The 20,119-nt window shown below is 38.7% G+C and overlaps 1 protein-coding gene across 1 annotated transcript in view; it reads right to left on the reverse strand.

Moving 5' to 3' along the window:
- MYO3B (myosin IIIB) overlaps nucleotides 1–20,119 on the reverse strand; it is a 307,358-nt gene that overhangs the window by 142,269 nt on the left and 144,970 nt on the right. Inside the window, exons 17-24 of the mRNA XM_067549868.1 lie at nucleotides 19,821–19,919; nucleotides 18,997–19,111; nucleotides 18,437–18,563; nucleotides 18,082–18,292; nucleotides 16,881–17,028; nucleotides 14,879–15,032; nucleotides 13,144–13,232; nucleotides 11,386–11,515 (exon numbers count right to left, since the gene is read on the reverse strand). Of these exons, the coding sequence (XP_067405969.1) occupies nucleotides 11,386–11,515; nucleotides 13,144–13,232; nucleotides 14,879–15,032; nucleotides 16,881–17,028; nucleotides 18,082–18,292; nucleotides 18,437–18,563; nucleotides 18,997–19,111; nucleotides 19,821–19,919 (1,073 nt within the window). The remainder of the gene's footprint in view (nucleotides 1–11,385; nucleotides 11,516–13,143; nucleotides 13,233–14,878; nucleotides 15,033–16,880; nucleotides 17,029–18,081; nucleotides 18,293–18,436; nucleotides 18,564–18,996; nucleotides 19,112–19,820; nucleotides 19,920–20,119) is intronic.

The following is a 20,119-nucleotide window of genomic DNA, read 5'->3' on the forward strand; positions in this document are numbered from 1 at the left end:
TGAATCTCATTATGAGCATCTGTATATTTGCCATTGCCCTATGACATAAATCCTGGGATCTGAGGAAAATCCTCAGACAGAGGAAGCGTTGAGCTGTATACTGCACAACTGGGAACCTAAATAAAACGTAATCAAACACCCAAACTCTAAAGCTCAGTTAAGCTACATTTAATTTAGTTTACTGATGTCCCACATCTGCAACCCAGTAAAGTTCACAATTGTTACTGTGCACAGCTGTGGTTTAAAGCCTCTCTTTGCACACAATACACTGGCAGCAAAGCAAAAACAATTAATTTTTATATGCTTTTAACATATGGATGAGACATTCAGAAGTAGGAAAGCCTCTCGTGTTCTAAGAAGAAAATATATAGCTTCTATTAACTTGACCCAAATTCTTAGAAAATGTAAGTTCTGATTCCTCTTTAAGTAGAGAGATTATAATTATAATGGCTTTGTTTCTGATTCATTTGATTTAAAGTGCCTGCAGTTATCTTTTAGCAAGGAAAATATATGACACAAAAGTCCCATTATAAATAGATTTTATTATGAGATAAATTAATACATTGTAAAATGTTTGGAGTCTTTTGTTCTATTGTGATCTGTGGAATTAAAAGGAAAAAACCCTTTAAGCCTAAATGGAAACACATTTCAGTTCAGTGAATAAACATGAGGTACACCAAGCCAAGGGCCTAATTCTGCATCACTTATCACCAGGCAGAGTGCTTGTACCCAATGGGATTACACAGTAATAAGCAGTACAGGTGAAATCCTGGCTTCACTGACAATGGCACAACTCCCATTGACTTCAACGGGTCCAGGATATCACTCTGTGTCCAGTAGTAAAAGGATTGCAAGATTGGAATCCCAAAGAATCTATTCGTTTTTCACTATTTCTGATTGTTCTGTAAGATCCATTTGCTGTTAAAAATATAGATAACCTATATTGAGACACTATGTTAAACTGGAAAATTGCCAAGTTAAAATGATAACTGCAAATCATTTTTTTAAAAAGTCATTGTGCAACATATTGGTATGTTTTAGGATGCTGCAGTATTTGATTTGGAGCAGACACCAGTTTCTGAGTTTTTAAAGTGACCTCCAAAGAGAGGGAGGAGACTGTTTGTGCTCTTGTTTTGAATTCTTAGGACATGTAAAGAAAGCCTGAACTTTTTTTTTTTTAATAAAATTCTTTTCCCCCAGTTTTTTTGTTTTTATCAGGTTCATTTACTCTGTTTCTGTTGGAGGACAGTAAGGATGATTGGAGAACTCGTGGGATTAGGATAACACAAAAGACAACAGTCTGAAAATAAATATTGAAGTGGGGAAGGGATCTTCAGGCAGCCTGTTTATAAACCATTTGTTTTTGTAAATAACTCTTTACCTCTAAATTCAGATAAAAGTCATGTGTGCGTGCGTGTGTTAAAGATTCAACATCTCACTCCTTGAACCAAAGGCACAGAAAACTCCTAATCCTTTTCTCCAGTTGACCAAGGAGAAACAAAACAGCAAAAACAGAGATGATAAAACATAATATTCTTGATAGGTGAAATCCAGCCCCCATTGAGTTTAATGCGGACAAGATTTCACCTAGCATTTTTAATGAAAAAATAAGGAGAAAAATATTCTTTTAAAAAAATAAAACCCTATTACTCCATCTTCACACACTGCACAGCAGCAAAAAAGGGGTTCAAACACAACTATTTCCCCTCTCCTTCCTAGGTCACCATTAAGGCTATAAATCCAAAAGTTTGCTAGTGCTTTTTAAAAAAGCTTGTATGGTTTATTGTTAGGTGAATGTCACCAGATTTCTGCTAGTTGATAATGGCTCAGAAAGCAAACAGAATTGCTTTGCAAAAACTCCAAGACCCAAACTGCAGAGAACTGGCTGGAGCAAAGGTACTGCAACTAGGGCTGCTGGGGGTGCCATGACACCCCCTGGCTTGAAGTGGTTTACATTATATACAGGGTTTAGACTTTAGTTAAATGTCTGGCAGCACCCCCACTATACAAATTGTTCCAGCGCCTGCAGAATCAGCCAGGGGAATATTAGTTGAACCCAGCAGAAGCAATTGTAGCAGTAACCATTCGCCCCAACCCACCAATTAAAATAACATCCTCAGGCATGTATTCTCTTTCACACGCACATTCAAAATTTGTCTCTAAAACAATTGCAGAGAATTTGAAGGCAAGGTAATGAAACTTTCTGGTTAGTATAGTATTATGAGGTCCCCTAACAAATCATTGTACAGTATAGGGTTTGTAAAAAGGGATACATTACCTTGAAGATAAACAGCAGTAGAAGCTATGGAGACTCATGGATGATGACACAGTTGCAACAGATCAACAGGTGTTCCTCAGGGGAAAGGAGTTTCTTCTGAGACATTTCCATGATTTTAGAAAGTTGGATGTCAAGGTTGTTGGAACTACATACTAAATCAGGGGTTGTGACATTAGACCATGCACAGTGACCTCTCAATCCAACACCAAAGGAATCGGGGCACCCATGAACATCAAACACAACAGGGAAACAAAATTATGCAAGTGTGAACCAAGAAACAAATAACATTAGGGAAGCAGAAAATGAGTTCCCTCTTCTTCTTGGCTTATAAAACAGTTATCACAGGATACCACAGGAACCGTCTCCAGTATGGCTCTGTGTGCCACCCTGTTTCTTCTAAAAGATTCAAGAAAGATGCTCAGAGATGGTCCTTCCATGAATAAGGATGAAGAAATATTTACAAGATTTCCTTTGCAATAATGTAATCCAGACCAGTGCATAAAACAACTGATTAACTCCCTCTTTTTTCTTTAGGGCAGCAGGATTGGTCAGGAACCTCTAACAATTAATGTTTTGGGAAATGGTCTCCGTAAGACTGTGCTGTTGACAGCACACTTTGCTTTCTCATCACAGTAATAATTTCTTCCCTGTCAACACCCGAGACACTTGGAAAATCAAAATATTGCCTGATTGGTTATTAGGACTAGTTTTCCTAGTAGGAATCTGACATTTCTAAAAGAGCAGCTCAGTTCAAACTTCCAGCTATTTCTCACACAAAAACTGTCTCTAGCTGCTCTGCAGAAGGTGAGAGTGTAACACTATCCTAAACACAGGAAAGTCCCTTTGGGTATGTGTACACAGCAGCTGAGAGTGTGCTTCCCAGTTCAGGAAGACAGGCACAGGCTTGCTCTGCTCGAGCTACTGTGCTAAAAATAGCAGTATGGCTGTGGAGACATGGGCCGGGGCTCAGGCTAGCCACACAAGTATAATCCTGCCTGACCACCTGGGTACATACTCGGGTGGTGAGCCAAAGCTGCTACTAATGCCACCATGGTTGCACTGCTATTTTTAGCATGCAAGTTCAAGCAGAGCTAGCACATGTCTGTCTACCTGCCTGCCCGGGAACCATATCTCCCAGCTGCAGTGTAGACATACCCTACGTAAGAACATTTATCTGTGATGAACTGAGGCTATGTCGGTATGCCTTATGAATTCTGATTGATATTGTGAAGTTGTCTTATAAAAATGTGCTGTGTTATGAGTGCCTATATGTATGTGGAGCCACAAGTCCTGTAACACATACACACCAGACAGAGATTGAGTGGAATGGTGGTTAGGACTTAACGACCCTATTCAGGTGCATACATCTAAACAGTGGGTGAGATGCATCCTTAAAAAAAGTTTCATCTTAACTCCTCTGAAGGGAAGAGGAAGGCAAGAGCAGTGGAACATTACCCAAAAGACAGAACAAAGGAAGCCAGGTGCGTTTAAATAGTAAGCCACACCGAAACTAGTGGGCAATACAGCAAGAGAAAGCATGGGGCAGGACAGAGCAGTGTTGCCAACTCTCATGATTTTGTCATGAGTCTCATGATAATCATTGTCTTCCTTAAAACCGCAGCTCCTGGAGTCAAGTGCATATGTGATGACTTCAGCCTTCATTCTTAAAGAAAAAGTAAGTTTCTAGCCCTCATGGCTGAGGAAAAAGCTTCAAAATGTGACCCCAGGCACTCTGAAGGCTCAAAAAAGCAGAAGGCAAATAAAAAGAACACCAAATCTATTATTTTTACATAACCATGATTTTAAAGTCAATCTCATGATTTTTGGTAAGCCTGACTCATGATTTTTGGATATTGGGGGTTGCCAATACTGAGTCACGGAAGCTGGGAACGGGCTTCATGAGGGAGCGGAGCCATCTAGCACGCAACAGACTGAATGAAGAGGAGACACCCATTTTGCCTTCCTAGACCCAGATGGTTCTCCAAAGACTCACAAGGGAAGTGTGAGACAGAAAGTGGATATTGCTGTTTCAAATGTTTATGGTTTTGTATCCTGTGCTTTACATGATTAAGTATGAAAGACCATAAATGCATTAGATTGTGTAAAGGGTGTGTGTGGATGACTTCACAACTACTGCTTGCCTCCAAGAGTTAAACTTTAACCAGAAGCTTCACACTTTTTGGGTGGAGTTCTGGGAAAGCAATGCGTTTAAGTAACTGGGGTATCTCAGGGATCAGTGCTGGTCCCGAAGCATATAACAGTTAGGCTGAGGCACACCATTTTGGAGAAGGGATAGCAGACTGAGATCCAGTGTCCTGGAAATGTGCTAGATGGGCCAAGGGAAAAACCAATGCTGCAGCCTTCTGAGGCTCTAGAAACTTGAAACACCCTAGGGATCCATAGCACAAAGGCTTGGATTCCCCTTGTGATGCTTCTCAGGGCACCTATGGCGGTGTGTCACTTTGTTACCATGAGAGGGAGTCTTGCCTGTGCAAGCTGGGTGTCATCTCCCTATCACAACCAGCCTGTCAGCCACTCAAGCACTCTTCTCTGGGCTGCACCAGTTCTGTCTTTGCCTTGTAGGCTGACCCCAACCGCCAAATCCTTTAAAAAAGTCCCCCTGTGGTATCTAGCCTTTGATCACTGGATACCAACAGAAATCCCAGCTCCTCTGTTCCCAATGGAACAGTGTACCACAGTTTACCAGTTTTACCTTAGCCCAACGCTCCTGTAGTATGCACAGCACTTGAGTTCCATTATGAAATAAAAGGACATTTATTCAAAAAGAACAGAGATATAAATAAAAACCAACGTGAGAGACAGGAACAACTGGTTATTTATAAAACAACATCATATCACACATTCTAAAGCCATAATTTAACTAACAAACAAGTTATTCTAATTTCTGAAGAAGCTTATCTCACCCAAAGTTCTCTTCAGCATTTTCAACCAAGGCTGGTTGAGATCCCTTTTTCATGAAGCAAACTCACTAGCCATTTACTTCCCAGGTAAAGGATGCCATCATGGCAGTGTCACTTTGCACCCCCAAATCTACCAGAACAGACTGTTGATGTTCACCTCAAGACAACCCCTCCCATCTGGTTTCCTCTTCCTGTTAGTGTGCTTCTCAAGTCTCCACCAGCTCTTCATTAGCATTTGACTTAGAATGTTAATACACATTGTTCCACCCTCAAGATACGTGTCTCCCAACCCGTGTCTGGAGGAGTTTGTTTCAAGACACGCTACCTGGGAGTGACCTGTTTTTTACTATAGACCTAGAGAACATAATTTTTAGTATACATACATAACTCCTCACGTATATTTTCTGTATGTGCATCTTACAATGATTATGATGGCCGGTATGACACAGGCTTTCGTTAGTGACACCACATGACTTTTTTGGGTGAATCCAGGGGAATCTCTGTACCCTATATACTGCAGTGCCCTCTGCCAGTTGGCATCCAGAAGTTGCTGGGTCACACTGCTCACAGCAGTCCTAGTGGATGACCTGGAAGGGGCACTCACTAGGATCTGTGACACCCACAAAAAGTCATTTCACCCATTCACAGCTTGTTACTAAGCCACTTTGGTGGGTAGTGGTGAGGGTGGTAGGTAGCTGAGTTTAACAAAGGGCATGTGCACAGTGGGAAAATTTTCTAAGTGATATTAAAATTAGTTCAACAAAACCAATTTATCAACCAGTTAGAGTTTTAGTGTAGACATAGTTTTAGGCATTTCAAGGTGGCCTGAGACGTTTTTACTGAACCAGAATGGGTCAGGTTACATAAAACCAAGTCTACAGAATAGGTTTAATTGCATTTAATATAGGTTTAGGTGAGCCAGTTTAAAAACTTAAGCTTCTCCAGATTAAACAAGCCCTAACGGAAGCCTTTTCACCTACTACATTTGAAAGGAACTTTTGCTTGTTAGACAGTAGAAGAGCCAATATGGCAATCATTTTCGATAGCACTTATTCAAGTGCTTTAAGAACGTTAGTGATAAGCTCAGCCCAGGCAAGCTTTCTTTCCAAGATCCCCATATTTATTTCTAGATGCAGGAAATTGGGATATTTGTTTCAGTAAAGTTATTGATTTAATATCTTTGACACTTTTGGTACAGCTTGTTCAATTGTTTTTAATGCAATTCAGTGATGCAGTATCTTAGAGATGATTATGGCTACAGCACCTGGCCTGAGCAGTGGGGATCATGGGATTCTATGGGGGTTTCTGAGGCAAGTTCAGGTAACAGTTAACATTACTGTATTTCTACAGCAGTAAAAACATGTAACACATTGCATTTGACACCAGTAGAAGCTTAGTGTGTAAATTCATGGGCTGTTGACAATCCTATAGCCATGCAAGCAATCCTTCTTTTATTCAACTATCCATCTCACCTAAAAACTGAGCCTTTAAAAGTCAGGCAGGGCAGTTATAGCTACCTTCACCCAGAAGTTGTTTAGTTTTTTAAAAATCAATCAATCGATCTATCTATGGCACTAATATGGCCCCATTATCATAGTATCTAGATGCTTCACAATCCAGTGAGTTAAAAAAGATCTCTTATCTGCATTTTTAGGGCAACTGAGGAACAGAGACACTAAGTGATTTTCCCTGGTTCACACAGGAAGTCTGTGGCTGAGCAGGGACTTTAATCCATGTCTCCTAAGGTCTAACCACTGGACCATCCTTCCTCTTACCTCTTCCTGGTTTGAAGCAGGAGTAGAGAAAATTACTCTGATGGTATGAGTATCAGACTCATCAATTGCTCTAGGGAAATATTAGGTATAATCCCTACCAAATTGTCCCTCTTTTGGGACCACAGATCCACATTCATTCATTGCGAATTCAAGTCACAAGGGCATATGCAAGCTCTTAGAGTCAACCTGCTCTGAAGGGAAGGCAACACCACCAGGTAGGTTTGCAGGATATTTACCATAAGTATCATAAAGCAGAATCCAGTCTCTTTAAGAGATTATGACAGAATCTGCTCAAACATCCCCACGACAACAATACAAGCATCTATAAGTGAAGTTACTAGAGTTATTTCCATAACAGTTGCTGCTTGAGCCTTTTATAAAGCTATCTTCAATTAAACTCAGTATAATGTATAGTTCTCAGGTTATTTCTTTCCCAGATTATTTAATCCTTTTGTCTCTGACATTGTCATTCATGATACCAATCCTCCACGCCCCCCCCCCCCCCAAAAAAAAATCTGTGAAACTAAAGAGACCAAAATAGTTGCAATTGGTTAGAACAGGAACTTGCAAATTCAGCAAAATAGAGGCATCTTGTGTCTTGAAAGTACTCTAAACTTCTGTCTTTTAATTGGGGCATACTTTACATTCATATCACAGACATAATCCTCATCAGCAGGAACTCTGCAGATGTAAGTAATGTAGAACATGGAAGCAATTTGGAAAATTAGTGGGTTAATATTTAGGTTCACTATGCAGAACATATTCATTCCTTTTTGAAGTTAAGGTTTCTAAATGCAAACAGATTCTGCAAGGTTCTGAATGTACCTTACCACCTCCCATTGAAATAAAAAATAGGAGCTCAGCACCCTGTAGAATCACTCCTAGAATGTTCACTGAGTATGGATGTGAGATATTGGGATCTGTGAACTCTTTTAACCCTAAACTACACTACCACACACATGTTCTTAATGTCCTGCTGTTCATTTCTGGCACTTTAAACTACACAGTCTTCTCCAATGAAATAGAAGCATTCACTAAGAGGGGGTGAGTACCTTTGATAAATTACAGATATTCACATGATCTTAAATAAGGAAAATAATTTTGTCTGTTTAATATTTATTTCTTGCTGCTGCTTAGTTTTTGACACTTGAATTCTATATGTAAGGCATTTAGATAAATTTACTTCAAACAGAGAAGAGTTTGTCATGGACTTGGGGGAAGCAGGCATCTGGTTTCTTTATTTTCATTCTTAGTGGCATTTAGGAAATGCATTTTGTAATAATCATCATGCCCATGTTATTTTCAAACTTCTGACATAGCACCGCCTAGTGGCTATTGCACAGATGGAAGAAGGCTCTTTGGCCAACAGCATGAATGCCAAAAATTCCAAAGCTAGCTATGAACAGATGTAATACTGCTGTTGCTCATCTTCAAATGAAGCATTGGAGATACTGGCAGAAAGGCTCATTATAAAGCCAACAGTGCCTGGATAAATTTTTTAAAATGTAGCCTCCATTTAAATTATTAACTTTTTGTGGCAGTCAATTAATAATCTACAAAAATTGAAGAAAATATTGTAAAGTCTTTGAATGTTAAACACAATCCTGAAATGAGATTTAGTGTTTGATTTTGGCTTGCTTTGCTAATAAAATATATGTCTTGGGGGGAGGGATGTGTTCAAACACAAGCAGAGGATGTTATGGGACATTTAACACAATCTCTCTATCATTTTGTGTACATGAGCTTCTTTGTAGACAGTTCAAAGGAGAATACCTTTAACTTCCTTTACAAAGTACGGAGGAGATGTTAATAGGCATATATATACACACTGCCTATTCTCAGCCAGACCTTCATTTATCTTGCAGTCTGCCAATGACAAACCTGACAACAATCTGATCTCAGAACTCAGGTCCCTACACAGGACGTGGGTGCCAATTATACTAGAAGGCTGAAAAAAATAGAACACGAGGTAGTTGTTTTTTTAAAAAAGTCACAAAGTCTTGCAACATCATATACAAGAGTACATGCTTCACCATTCTACGCTGTACTGACCTGGCAGAAAATATTGCTGCTGGTATTTCAGAGAAGGACAAGAGTTTTGTAATGGAAGGCAGAAGCCACTCATTCCATTTAAAGAATGACAGCAGTAAAGAATTTAAGAAACAAAAAACAGTGAAAGCAACTTAGTATAGTTAGCATAAATAATGTAACAATGGTCTGCAACTCCTAACTGGCATGCAAGAATGCAGTTCCTACTGTGTCTCAGGCAAAGCTGCTGCTGGTGAAATTATCTTCAAAAGTCAGAGAGACAAGTTTGTGTGAAAGGATCAGTGTTCAGAAGAAGTTTATATGGTGTGGCTGCCTTGCTCATCACCAAGTTCACCTGCTAATAACTGATAGTTATTATAATAATTGGGACAAAGAACCTAATCTGTCATTTAGGAATAACAGGAAAAGCATAGAATCACTGGATGAATGACAAAAACATTGACAAAGAGCATTTGGGTAACAGTCTCAGATATCTGACTAGGTGTGAGCCTTCTTTTGCTTTGCCTCAGCAGAGGTGAATGGAATAGGCCCTCTCATCAGATCAACAAGGACCCAGAAATCAAAGCATGTAAAGGTAAAGAGGTTTTCACTCCCCCAACTGGGCACAGAGCACACTGACCCCAGTCTCATTAGATAGCCCTCACTCATATCTCACTAATTGCTATGCTCACAGCAGCTAAAAGGGGAAGCAGACTCCTCCTTAATTACATCATCCCTTCACAAGTAGCCACTAGGTAGTAAAAATTATTTATGCCCTCTCCCTTCCAGCAAGGCTAAGATCATTGCCTCTATTTTGCTCAGCCCTAGTCAACAAGGGACAAGAATCCCAAAGTCACATCCAAATGCAAGACAACAAGAAACAGGTTGACTCACAGCACCTATTAAAAACTCAGCTTAGGCTGTGCTGTTAGGAGGCAGTCCTTGTCCCTTCTCAACTTGTCGCTAACATTTTCCCCTAGATCTCCTAAACAGAGGACAGAACTGGCATTTTGAAAGAGGACAATAAACCTTGACCAGTGACATTACAGCAAAGTGCCTGTTCAGATCAATCAGTTACATAGTAAGGTTTCATAAAATGAAAGGTGAATGATTCTCTTACAGGTGCAGGTTATGAGCTCCACCTCCTGAAGAGAGAGAGAGAAGGTACCTTCCTAGGAATAGTTTGTAGAGACCCAAACCAAACTACAGAAAAACTACAGAAAAATAATAGAGCCTGTATAATAGGATCTTATTTATGCAGAATATAGTCAAATAAACTCAAAATTTGCCATCAATTACCCCTATGCAAACCCACTGAAGTCAATGGAGTTTCATGGATTACAGAATGGAATTCAGTCCAAAGCATGCAGATTAATTTGAAATGACTTGGTGCTGTACTCTACGTACTAGGTTTTTGGCATTTATCATCAGCAAGATATTGATTATTGCATGAATTGCGTGGCTACATCACCATATTCTATCCTGTAACTTTCTAACCACAAGTAAATTACCAAATATCTCCTTACTCCTGCAAAGAAATCTCATATCAGACCAAAAGCCTTCAGGTGTTTACGTCCTTTTCTAATCTATTATGAAAGACACTTTTGCTTTTATGTAGCAACTCCTGACAGTCTCTTAGCTTTGTGTGTGTGTTGTATTGTACATGTTTATGTAACATGTCACATGCACACTCTAGTGTAACATGCGCAGAGTCTTTTTGGCTGTGTGTGTGTTGCACTGTTGGTGTTTATGTGGCAGATGTGTCACATGCACAGTCTACTGATATATGGCAGTTTCTTTGAAGCCATTGAACTTCACCTTTTGTTATAATTTAGCAATAGACATAGGCATGTGTGTGTAAGTCAATGTCACCAAATTTCAAATAATCTGAAATAACTAATTCTATTAGTTGATATATTTTTTATTACGTAACTAGTAAGATTTTTTTTAAAGTACTGTACAGGTGTGGTTAAACAGCGAGGATGTTACTTGTAAAAGCTATCGTTGTTTAAATAGGATACACATGGTTTACACACTGTAAAGCAAATTATGCAAGAAAGTAGAGTCAGAGAAGTGTTGTCTAGTGGTCTGAGCACAGGACTAAGAACCAGGAAACTCCTAAGGTGTCATCCCAACTCAGACAATGAAACCTGGCACTGGCTATCATTTAACTTCCCTGCTTCTCTGAAATGGGGAGAGGATTAATTAATTAATGCTCATAAATTGCCTTGAAAATACCAAGTGTTAAATATTTTAGAACTTCAGATTACTTTCTATAACTCTGATGGAAAACAATGGCAGTGTTCTGTGAAGCAGTAGTAGTAGGCTGGAGAGGCATCTAGTCAAGAAGCCTTAATATTAACAAAGCTATGTAGAGAAATACCTGTTTTGGTTAATGGACTAGAGAACAGCTGCTGAAGAAGTTTGTTCTCTGAAGTTCTCAGCACAACCACTATATCAGCAGGAAGAGTGTCTCTGTTCTTCTCAAGGAAACCGTAGGCATCATATAATACCTAGGTGTTGGAGATAGAATCAACAAAAAACCCTGTCATTTATTTTAAACAGGTAAACTGGCAAGTTGACCAAGTAAACTAGTTCAAACCTGACAAGCTGGTGAATTACTGCAGTGTCCTCTAAGTGTGAGCTGGCTTTAGACAGCACAACATCTGCATTCATAACATGTCATTGGAACATCAAATTGGTTTATGTGGCTTGGGCTGAGTCACACTGTATCACATCAAACTATGACACACCCAACGCATCAAAACACACTGCAGCATCACACTAGCAGCATAACTTGACAGGTTACATGTGAAATAGGCAATGATTGTCAGACAGAGCAGCCATTTTCAATTTACTGTATGTAGCCAGTGTGGGATCTGTAATTAAATCTACTAGAGAAACTGGAGTAAATTTCATATCTAGCACACTGGTAAAATTCACACAAAATGTACTTCCCACTGTCACCAAAGGATACAGTGGGAACAAAAATTATTCACCTGGGGTCTGCTCTTCAATTTGTACTGGCTTAGGGCACAGTATTTTTGACATTTTAATTCTGAAGGCCTTGAAAGGCAAAACTGCTCTGAATTGTTTTCCCCTCATATTTATTAGTAATCCATGATCAACCCTTTGTATCAAAATTGGAATAGATTTATTCTGCTTTAGATTTTATTTTTTAAAACTACAGTAATTTCCAGCATCCAGCTTTGCTATAATTGGCCTCACTGCCAGAAAAATACAGGCACAGCACACAGTCTCGGGGTTACTCTAGAGCTGAATTTGGCCCTACGATGAAGAGTGACAGAAAGTCAGCACTGCTTCTATGACTTGGCATTTGGGTGACAAAGAATTGGAGCGTTGTGGAATTTACAATTTTCTTTAACAAACCTGAAAGTTGGGTAAGGTTAACCAGAAGATTTGCTGAGGCTCTTGACCCTCATAGTAAGCCTGAGTTGAGGTCTGAGTGGAAACCATGCAAAACTTGTCTGTTTGGGTTGAGTTTTGTTTACAAGTGGGGATTTAGACCTCAAATTGCAAACAAAATTCAATGGACATAAAAACAACTACAACCAAAACTGTTGAGTTCTGCAGAGCACTAGAATATACCTTTGTAGGTGAGGAATTTTTCCAGTCACTCCTCTGCCCTCTACAGGAGTTTAAAAAGAAAGCACTACTGCAGAGACAGTTTTAAACTGTGTTTTATGAATTGAACTTCCATTTCCTTTCCTTTCCTGCTCCCTCTCTCTCTCTCTCTCTCACACACACACACACACACACACACACACACACACACACACAATTACTATTGAGTATACATGTTAATAGCTAGACATAACTGTGCAGATTGTTCTAGCTCTGGGGGCTGCCACTTCTAAGAAATGTCTCAGCGGGGGTGGCATTTCATGTTAGAGTTCTTCCAGGATGGGGAAAGGTAGCTGTTTATGCCACCTCCAGAAGAACTGTAAGGAGCATTTATAATAAGGGCAATTTTGCATTGTAAATGTTATCACAAATTCTAGGTTTCTTTAAAAATAATCAGTCCATTAAAAAGAGAGAAATCTGCAAGCAATTTAAATGCCTCTGGATGAAATGGATAGTGACTATAGCACTTATTACATTAGGACCATATGGCCTTTACCTTTCCAGCATAGTGCTGAATGCCAAAACACAGCTCCACTCGTTTGGGCCTCCAAAAGTATTTGCATCTTAAATTATCTTCAAACTTATCTAGTCATTAAAAAAAGGTAACATGGTTAAAGGTGAACCACAGCAATTTAAATCACAACTCTCCACCAAAATTAGGGGCAGCTTACAGCCCAAAAAATCAGAATTAGTACAAAATACTCTTATAAGTTACCACACTGTCCACCAATGATGCCAGCCTTTGTCATGCTTGCGTTAACTTCTCGTAACAAGCACCTTTGTTTTTTCTCTCCAAGTTACCACTTATTAGGTACTGAAATTAGTGCCTGTATAGTGAAACTTCCCATTGTATTTGTTTATCTCAATCAGCAGTTATGGGCTTGATACAGGAATCAAAAGGAGACATTTTCTGGCCTGTGTTATATGCAGGGGATCAGACCAGAAGATCAGAATGTCTGACTTAAAATCTGTGAATCTTAAATTTCATGATTTTTTTCTATTTATGTTTCACTGCCACTAAAATATTATTTTGTTTAAGACACAGAATTAGGCTTGGAGATTTATTTGGAGTTAGCTGCTTGCTTGCACACCTGGAAAGGGTCAAAAGTCTCATCTTGCTAGACGTCTTAAGATATTCCAACATGCCCTGTTCTCAAGGCGGCAGTAATAGAATCAAACAGCTCTGAGGCAGGGAGTCTGCCTATGGGGAAATGTAAGCTCAGTATTCAATACTGGCCTATTTATAGGACCCACAAGCAGGCTTCCAGCTCCAGTATACGAATGGAGATTAGAATGAAACTCTCTCACTCATTGCACCTTTGACCTAAGATCAACTTCAAACCCAGTTCTCTGGAAGTGAAAAACGTTTGGATGCACTATGCTATCTAACCTGCAGCTGTTATTTTAAGGCAAAACTTGACACTCTAAATCACACACTCTCTACTGTGTATTCTGCACTCATTCCATTGACAGCAACATCTGTGTTGCCGATCAGAAAGGAGAATTCCACCCAAGGTAAATAAAAATAAGATTCTATTTTAATATTGGCTACGCATGTTTTAAAGTTGGCAACAAGATTTATTAAAATGTTCATGAAATAAGCATCAAGTTAAGGAACTATCTAGCCAGATGACACAGGATAAGTCACACACTTTCTATTTATGATGAGGTAATCTGTAATGAGGCAGTGGTGTGTACTGGGGTAAAAATGGTGTTAGGAGCCAGGAAGATCTGAATTCTATCCTTATCATGGCTACTAACTCGATGTATGGTCTTGGGCATGTCTCTTCCATCTCTGTCTCAGTTTCCCATATCTTAAATGGGAATAAGAATCCTTGAAGTATCTAACACACAGCGGTATTGTGAGGATTATTTATTTTAATATTTGTAAATCCCTTAGATGATAACAAGACCTATTTAGACAAGTATTAATATTTAAACCATAAAATAATATTAACAGTATAAAACCAACAAGAAACTAGCAAAATTGAAGAAGCGAGAGACCGAGCATAAAGACAAGTAAGTAAAAACCCATTTATTCATGTCTGAATATCAGTGACATCATAGCAGAATTTTCAGAAGCCTTCTCAATCCATTGCTAATGTCACAGGCTCAGTGGTTATGTAGACTAGCAAAAATACTATAAGATGTCATAGGTCTCTCTCAATGTCTATCAATCACTCTTTAGGGTTTTTGGGTTTTTTTTTTTTTTAATATATCATTATTCATACCAACTAAAGTCAGGTCTGTTGCCTGGGGAAATCGACTTTCTTCATCAAGTAGAGATAGTACTCCCATTGGCTTCTGGAGAAACATATCTAGAAGTGGACGATTGTCCTCATACTCTACTGCGGTAGCATCAATGCCCTCATGATGATATTCCATCTACAAAGTCATAAACATAGTTAATACTGAATTGACCATAGGAATGCTATCATCAGAACATTTCTGGCACAAATCTTCTTTCATATTTATAGGACCCCATAACATGTAATATTTACAGAGATCACAGCAACTATATGAAAGCAAGATCACAATATTGTGAGGACAATGGGTCTATCTGTGTGAGGTCTAGTCTATAAACCTCAATCTTCTTGTTCTCTAAACTCTTAATTTTTCTTTAGCTTAAGTAAAATTTGTATTAACAGACATTGACAGCTCTATTTCTTAGAGATAACCATCTAATAGAATTGTTAGTGGCCTAATTCTTTGCCAGTAAAAAGTCCAGAATATTTTAAGATATGCTAAGAGAATGGAAGTATGAATGGATGGAAGTAGGAGTGAAGTAAGAAATAATAAAAGCTTTATTAAGTCATCACTCACTCTAGAATGTGTAGGGGTCCAGAGGAATTTATTCCATTTCATCCTTCAGTCAGCACCCCAAAGCAAGGACCCAAAACCCTCAGCCAGGGAGCCATCTCCTCTTAGTCCCATGTTTTTTTTATATTTTTGGACCACATTTCTTTCTTTGGTTTGGTGACTTAGGTGTTACAGAATTGCTAGTAAGAGATGGGACTTTCCAGGCTGACCAAAGTTCAAGCTCGCCTACCCTCAATCTGGAGTGGACCACATTATCGGGATGGGAGACCTTTGATCTCCTGATTTGCTTGGAAGATCTCCAAGGAGGTGTTATGGGGTGGAGTGAACTAGAATCACAACCTTAATGATCCAGGTGAACACCAAGAAGGACTGCTGCCCTTCCCCAACCCCCGTTCCCCTAAGAAAGAGAAGAAAGATCAAGATCACTCCAGGCTATGCCAGCTGACTAGTCAAGTGCCCAGAGGCAGCCTGCCAGCCAGTATAAAATACCAATTAAAGATGATGTCACTTGGTCATCTGAACTACAATCCTGACTTTGAAAATCTGAAAAACAGCAAGCTAAAGGATTAAACAGTTTTTTTTTTAAACCTTTTTTTATTTTTCCTATTTTGTGGATTGATAGGGATGCCTACTTCCCGTATTCATGATTTTTTCTTTTAACATTTTTTAGATGTGAATATGAGAGAGAATGTTAAAGAAACAGCACACGTGTATCTAATTTCTAAGTAAATCTTTTCTTAAATCACTTTGTATTACCCTTTTGTTCTGCCCTAACAAAGGAAATTATGGGTTGTTAATCAATCTGTATCACAATAGAGATAAATTAATCAGGAAAAAGTCAACCACTCAGTCAATAGAAACCGGTCTGAGAAGTAAACTACATCCCCTTAGCTTTCCAGGCTTAAATATGTGTAAGACTTGATCATGCGCTATGCTAACTTCATGACTTAAATCCTAATTGTGTTCATCAAGTGATTTGGTCAATTGCTGATTTCATTCCATATTATTGTTGATTTATTAACTCAATTATAATTTTGATTTGATAATGGTTCTGTTTAATCCTTAATTTAGTAAGAGTTCTAATAGTTTTAGCAAGAAGTTCATTTAATTTTAGGTTTGTCTTTTTATTAATTTGTAATAAAATTCAAAAAAATTACTTAAAAGTAGTTTTTTTTTCCAAAATTGCAACAAGGGTCACAACACTCTTCCCAATGGCAAAAAATCATTATAAAACTTCTAAGAGCTACTTAGCTCTCTATCCCTAAATTAATACTTATATCCCTCATAATATGGTATATTGTTCAGCCACAGTCTTGTACTAAAAATAAATTATATTATATATATAATATTCCTGAATTTAACCTACAGGTTAACATTGCTGATTCAAACCAAACACCTCACACTTAAATTTACCTGTTCAAGTGCAAAGATGTGCTGATTGAAATAAAACTGGATTTGTTCATTAGCAATGTTTATGCACAGCTGTTCAAAGGAATTTCTTGTGAAGTTCTCAAATCCAAAGATATCCAGTATCCCAACATTCATCCGGCTTTCCACATTGCTATGTAGAAAACAAACACAAAATCCAACACGGAATAAAACCCAGGAAAAATCAAAAAGAAACATGATAATCGAGATCAGATACTACAATTAATTCAGCACACCACAAAAGCAAGAGAGACAACTTGTATTAATCAAACACAACTTGTGCATTTGTTTACAGTCATTACCCCCACTCCTTTTCAACTCTGAGATTCTTGCATTGCACAAGTTCTACTATGGTTTTCGAAGGAGGAAGAGAGAATCATGGGGAAGCAGCATCTCTTCAGAGGTATTAATGGAATGGTTCCAGCAAGAAGATCTTAATTGAAAACTATTTGACAGCCTCCCCATGTAGAAGAGGGCCATGTAGACACTTAGGTAGGCACATAGAGAGCCATGTGATACCTAAGATCACCGATAAAGTAGATTGAAACAGAAAGGGGAGCTCTCATGCACCAGCCAAGGAAGAGAAGGAGCTTTCCTTCTGCTGTTGACAGAGAGGGGGAGCTGTGTTCCCTGTTTCCTATTACTTTGACCCTTGCCTAGGGCCATGTCTACACTGCAAAACTGCCTGCCTGCAAAACTTTTATCACTTGGGATGTGACACTCCCGCCCTCCCCCCCCCGGAGCGACGCAAGTTTTGTCAACATAAGCACTCGTGCGCACAATGCTGTGTTGGCGGGAGACGTTCTTCCATTGCCATAGCTACCACCATTTGCTGAGCTGGTTTTATTATGTCAATGGGAGAGTTCTTTCCCATTGGCATAACATGACTACATGAGCACTCTTACAGCGGCACAGCTATATTGGTACAGCGGTGCCGCTGTAAGTTTGTAAGTGTAGGCATGGCCAAAGACAGACAGGCAATCTCAGACTATGGACTGAATCCTAGACGGTGTTGAGCTCATGACCAGCACAGCTGCGAGCAGTGCTTAATTTATAATTAAAAATGTGCCGGGGCTCAAGCCATTAGGTGCTGGGGCTCAAAATCAAAAATACAAAAGGGGATGATCCCATCACACACAGACAAACCATACAGTAAATGCATACAAGTCAGCAATATGTAACTTGCCATATATTTTTATCTGGCTGCAGCAGTGTATTAATCCGATTTACAATCCAGCTGAAGAGTCGGCCATAAAGTGCTTTAGACATGGCATCACGCACATCAGCTGCTTTGTCCACAGTGTTTGTTCGGATAATAGTCTCTCCTCGTGTTACAACACAGTGAGAGGTTAGAGCTTCCTGGAGCTCTTCTGAACCAATACTGAGCAATGCAGCAGCTGGAAGATAACAGACAAGAAACATGGCTGTGACTGAAGAACAAAAATTGCCAGCACTACCTACCTAATACCCATGAGTCAGAGATTCTTACAAATGCAATCAAGCTGCATTTATAGAACTGACAATATTAAAAACATACTTACCATTATCTAAGGCCTCTGCATTGGGAACTTCACTTTTATCAGTTTGGTGTTGTGAAGAAATGGCAGCAAATTCAATGTTTCCGGTATTCAAGATTCCAGCCAGAATTTTGTAAACTGAATGGACTTCCTGCAAAATGATATTGAGAACTACCTTAACAAGACACAATTAGTTAGTTGTAGCCTAAAAATGTGGTCTATTTAAAAATGATAAGATGGGAAGTGTGTGTTTAAAGCCCATTGGGTCATTCTGAAGTTCTTACCCGCCCAATTCAGTTTTTACTCTATCTTTATTCAGGCAAACTCCCACTGAAATGGAAAAATGAGACTGAAATGGAAAAGCAGATGGGACAGAATAGAGCTTTTCTCAGTAAAGACTGAGGCCTCAGTCTGGCCTCCAATTCTGTGGGTTCAGTTTTGTACCCACAGTTACAAAGGTGAGATTCTGCACAATGATATATTTAGACAACAAATAGCAGCTTTTGCACATAAAGCACTAGCGGTGATTTTTTAAAAATGAGGTCAATAATGCTTTGGAAGTTAGTTCATGATTACTTTCTTACCTCATCAGTGAACCCTATGATCTTAAAGCAATGTTGAATTGCTTCAAATTGTCTTCCATATGAGTTTTTAGTAATAATATCTTGCATTACTCTTCCAGTTTCATCATCAATATATCTAAATAAAATGGGATAATTAAAATGCTATATTAGCAGATGCACTGATACAACCCCCTCTGATTTCAATGGGATTGCATCAATAATGGAGAAAACAACTTATCTGACTGATTTTTTAACCAAATAAATATTGCCATGCTAATCAAGAAGTTTTTGGATTATTTTCTTTCTATTACTTTTTGTTTTTTCAGCACAAATATTAACATTGTCCCAACATTTCAGTTTTCCAATAACGAGACTGATATTAGTAACAAGTTTAACATGCAAGATTCAGCCCTGAAGTAAGAAGGTGCAATTCCATTTACTTTAATAGAGCTACGCTGCTTTCAAGTAGGGCTAAATTTACCCAAAGAGTAACATATAAATATAAACCGATATATTTTGAGTTGTTTCTGCAGTATTACAACAAAGCTCTAAATTCACAGCCATTTGTTTCTGGAGATAGAGAAGACCTGAAAGAAGGAATGAAAATCTATATAATGGTGAGATTGCTTTTTTCTCCTCTTGTTTGAAATGCTGCACGGCCTCAAAAAAATCCAAAACAAATAATGTAATTCCTTATTGCCCATCCTCATTTGTGCTTGGGAGGATTAAGAAATATTCGTAAGGGATGGAGAAAGATTAAGAGAGATTTTAAAGCACCGCACTGAAAGCAAGACCTGATCAATAGCCAATTACGACCGCATTAAAAACAAATTAATGGTAGTTACCTAGGAGGCTGTTTTTCAGGAAGTCTATACTCTGAAAGTTTCTTCTGATGAAAAAGACCAGCATAAATATAGTAAAATATATGGAAGTTTTTTTCGCCTCTGGAAAAAAAATGTATTATTTTAAAGCTTACAAGTATATCTGCATCTGCACATTTGCACTATGGTGTACACTGTCAAGTTAAGAGAAGAGGGACTGATCCCTATGCTCACTGAAGTTAATAACAAAGCTCCCATTTACTTTAATGGTGCAGGATCTGGGCCAGAAGCAGCCAAAGCCCAATGAAAAGCTCTTCCATTTT

The sequence above is a fragment of the Emydura macquarii genome, unplaced genomic scaffold (genome assembly GCF_026122565.2).
Source record: "Emydura macquarii macquarii isolate MOO-44397 ecotype Brisbane River unplaced genomic scaffold, CSIRO-AGI_Emac_v2 contig_1253, whole genome shotgun sequence".
Classification (NCBI taxonomy): Eukaryota; Metazoa; Chordata; order Testudines; family Chelidae; genus Emydura; species Emydura macquarii.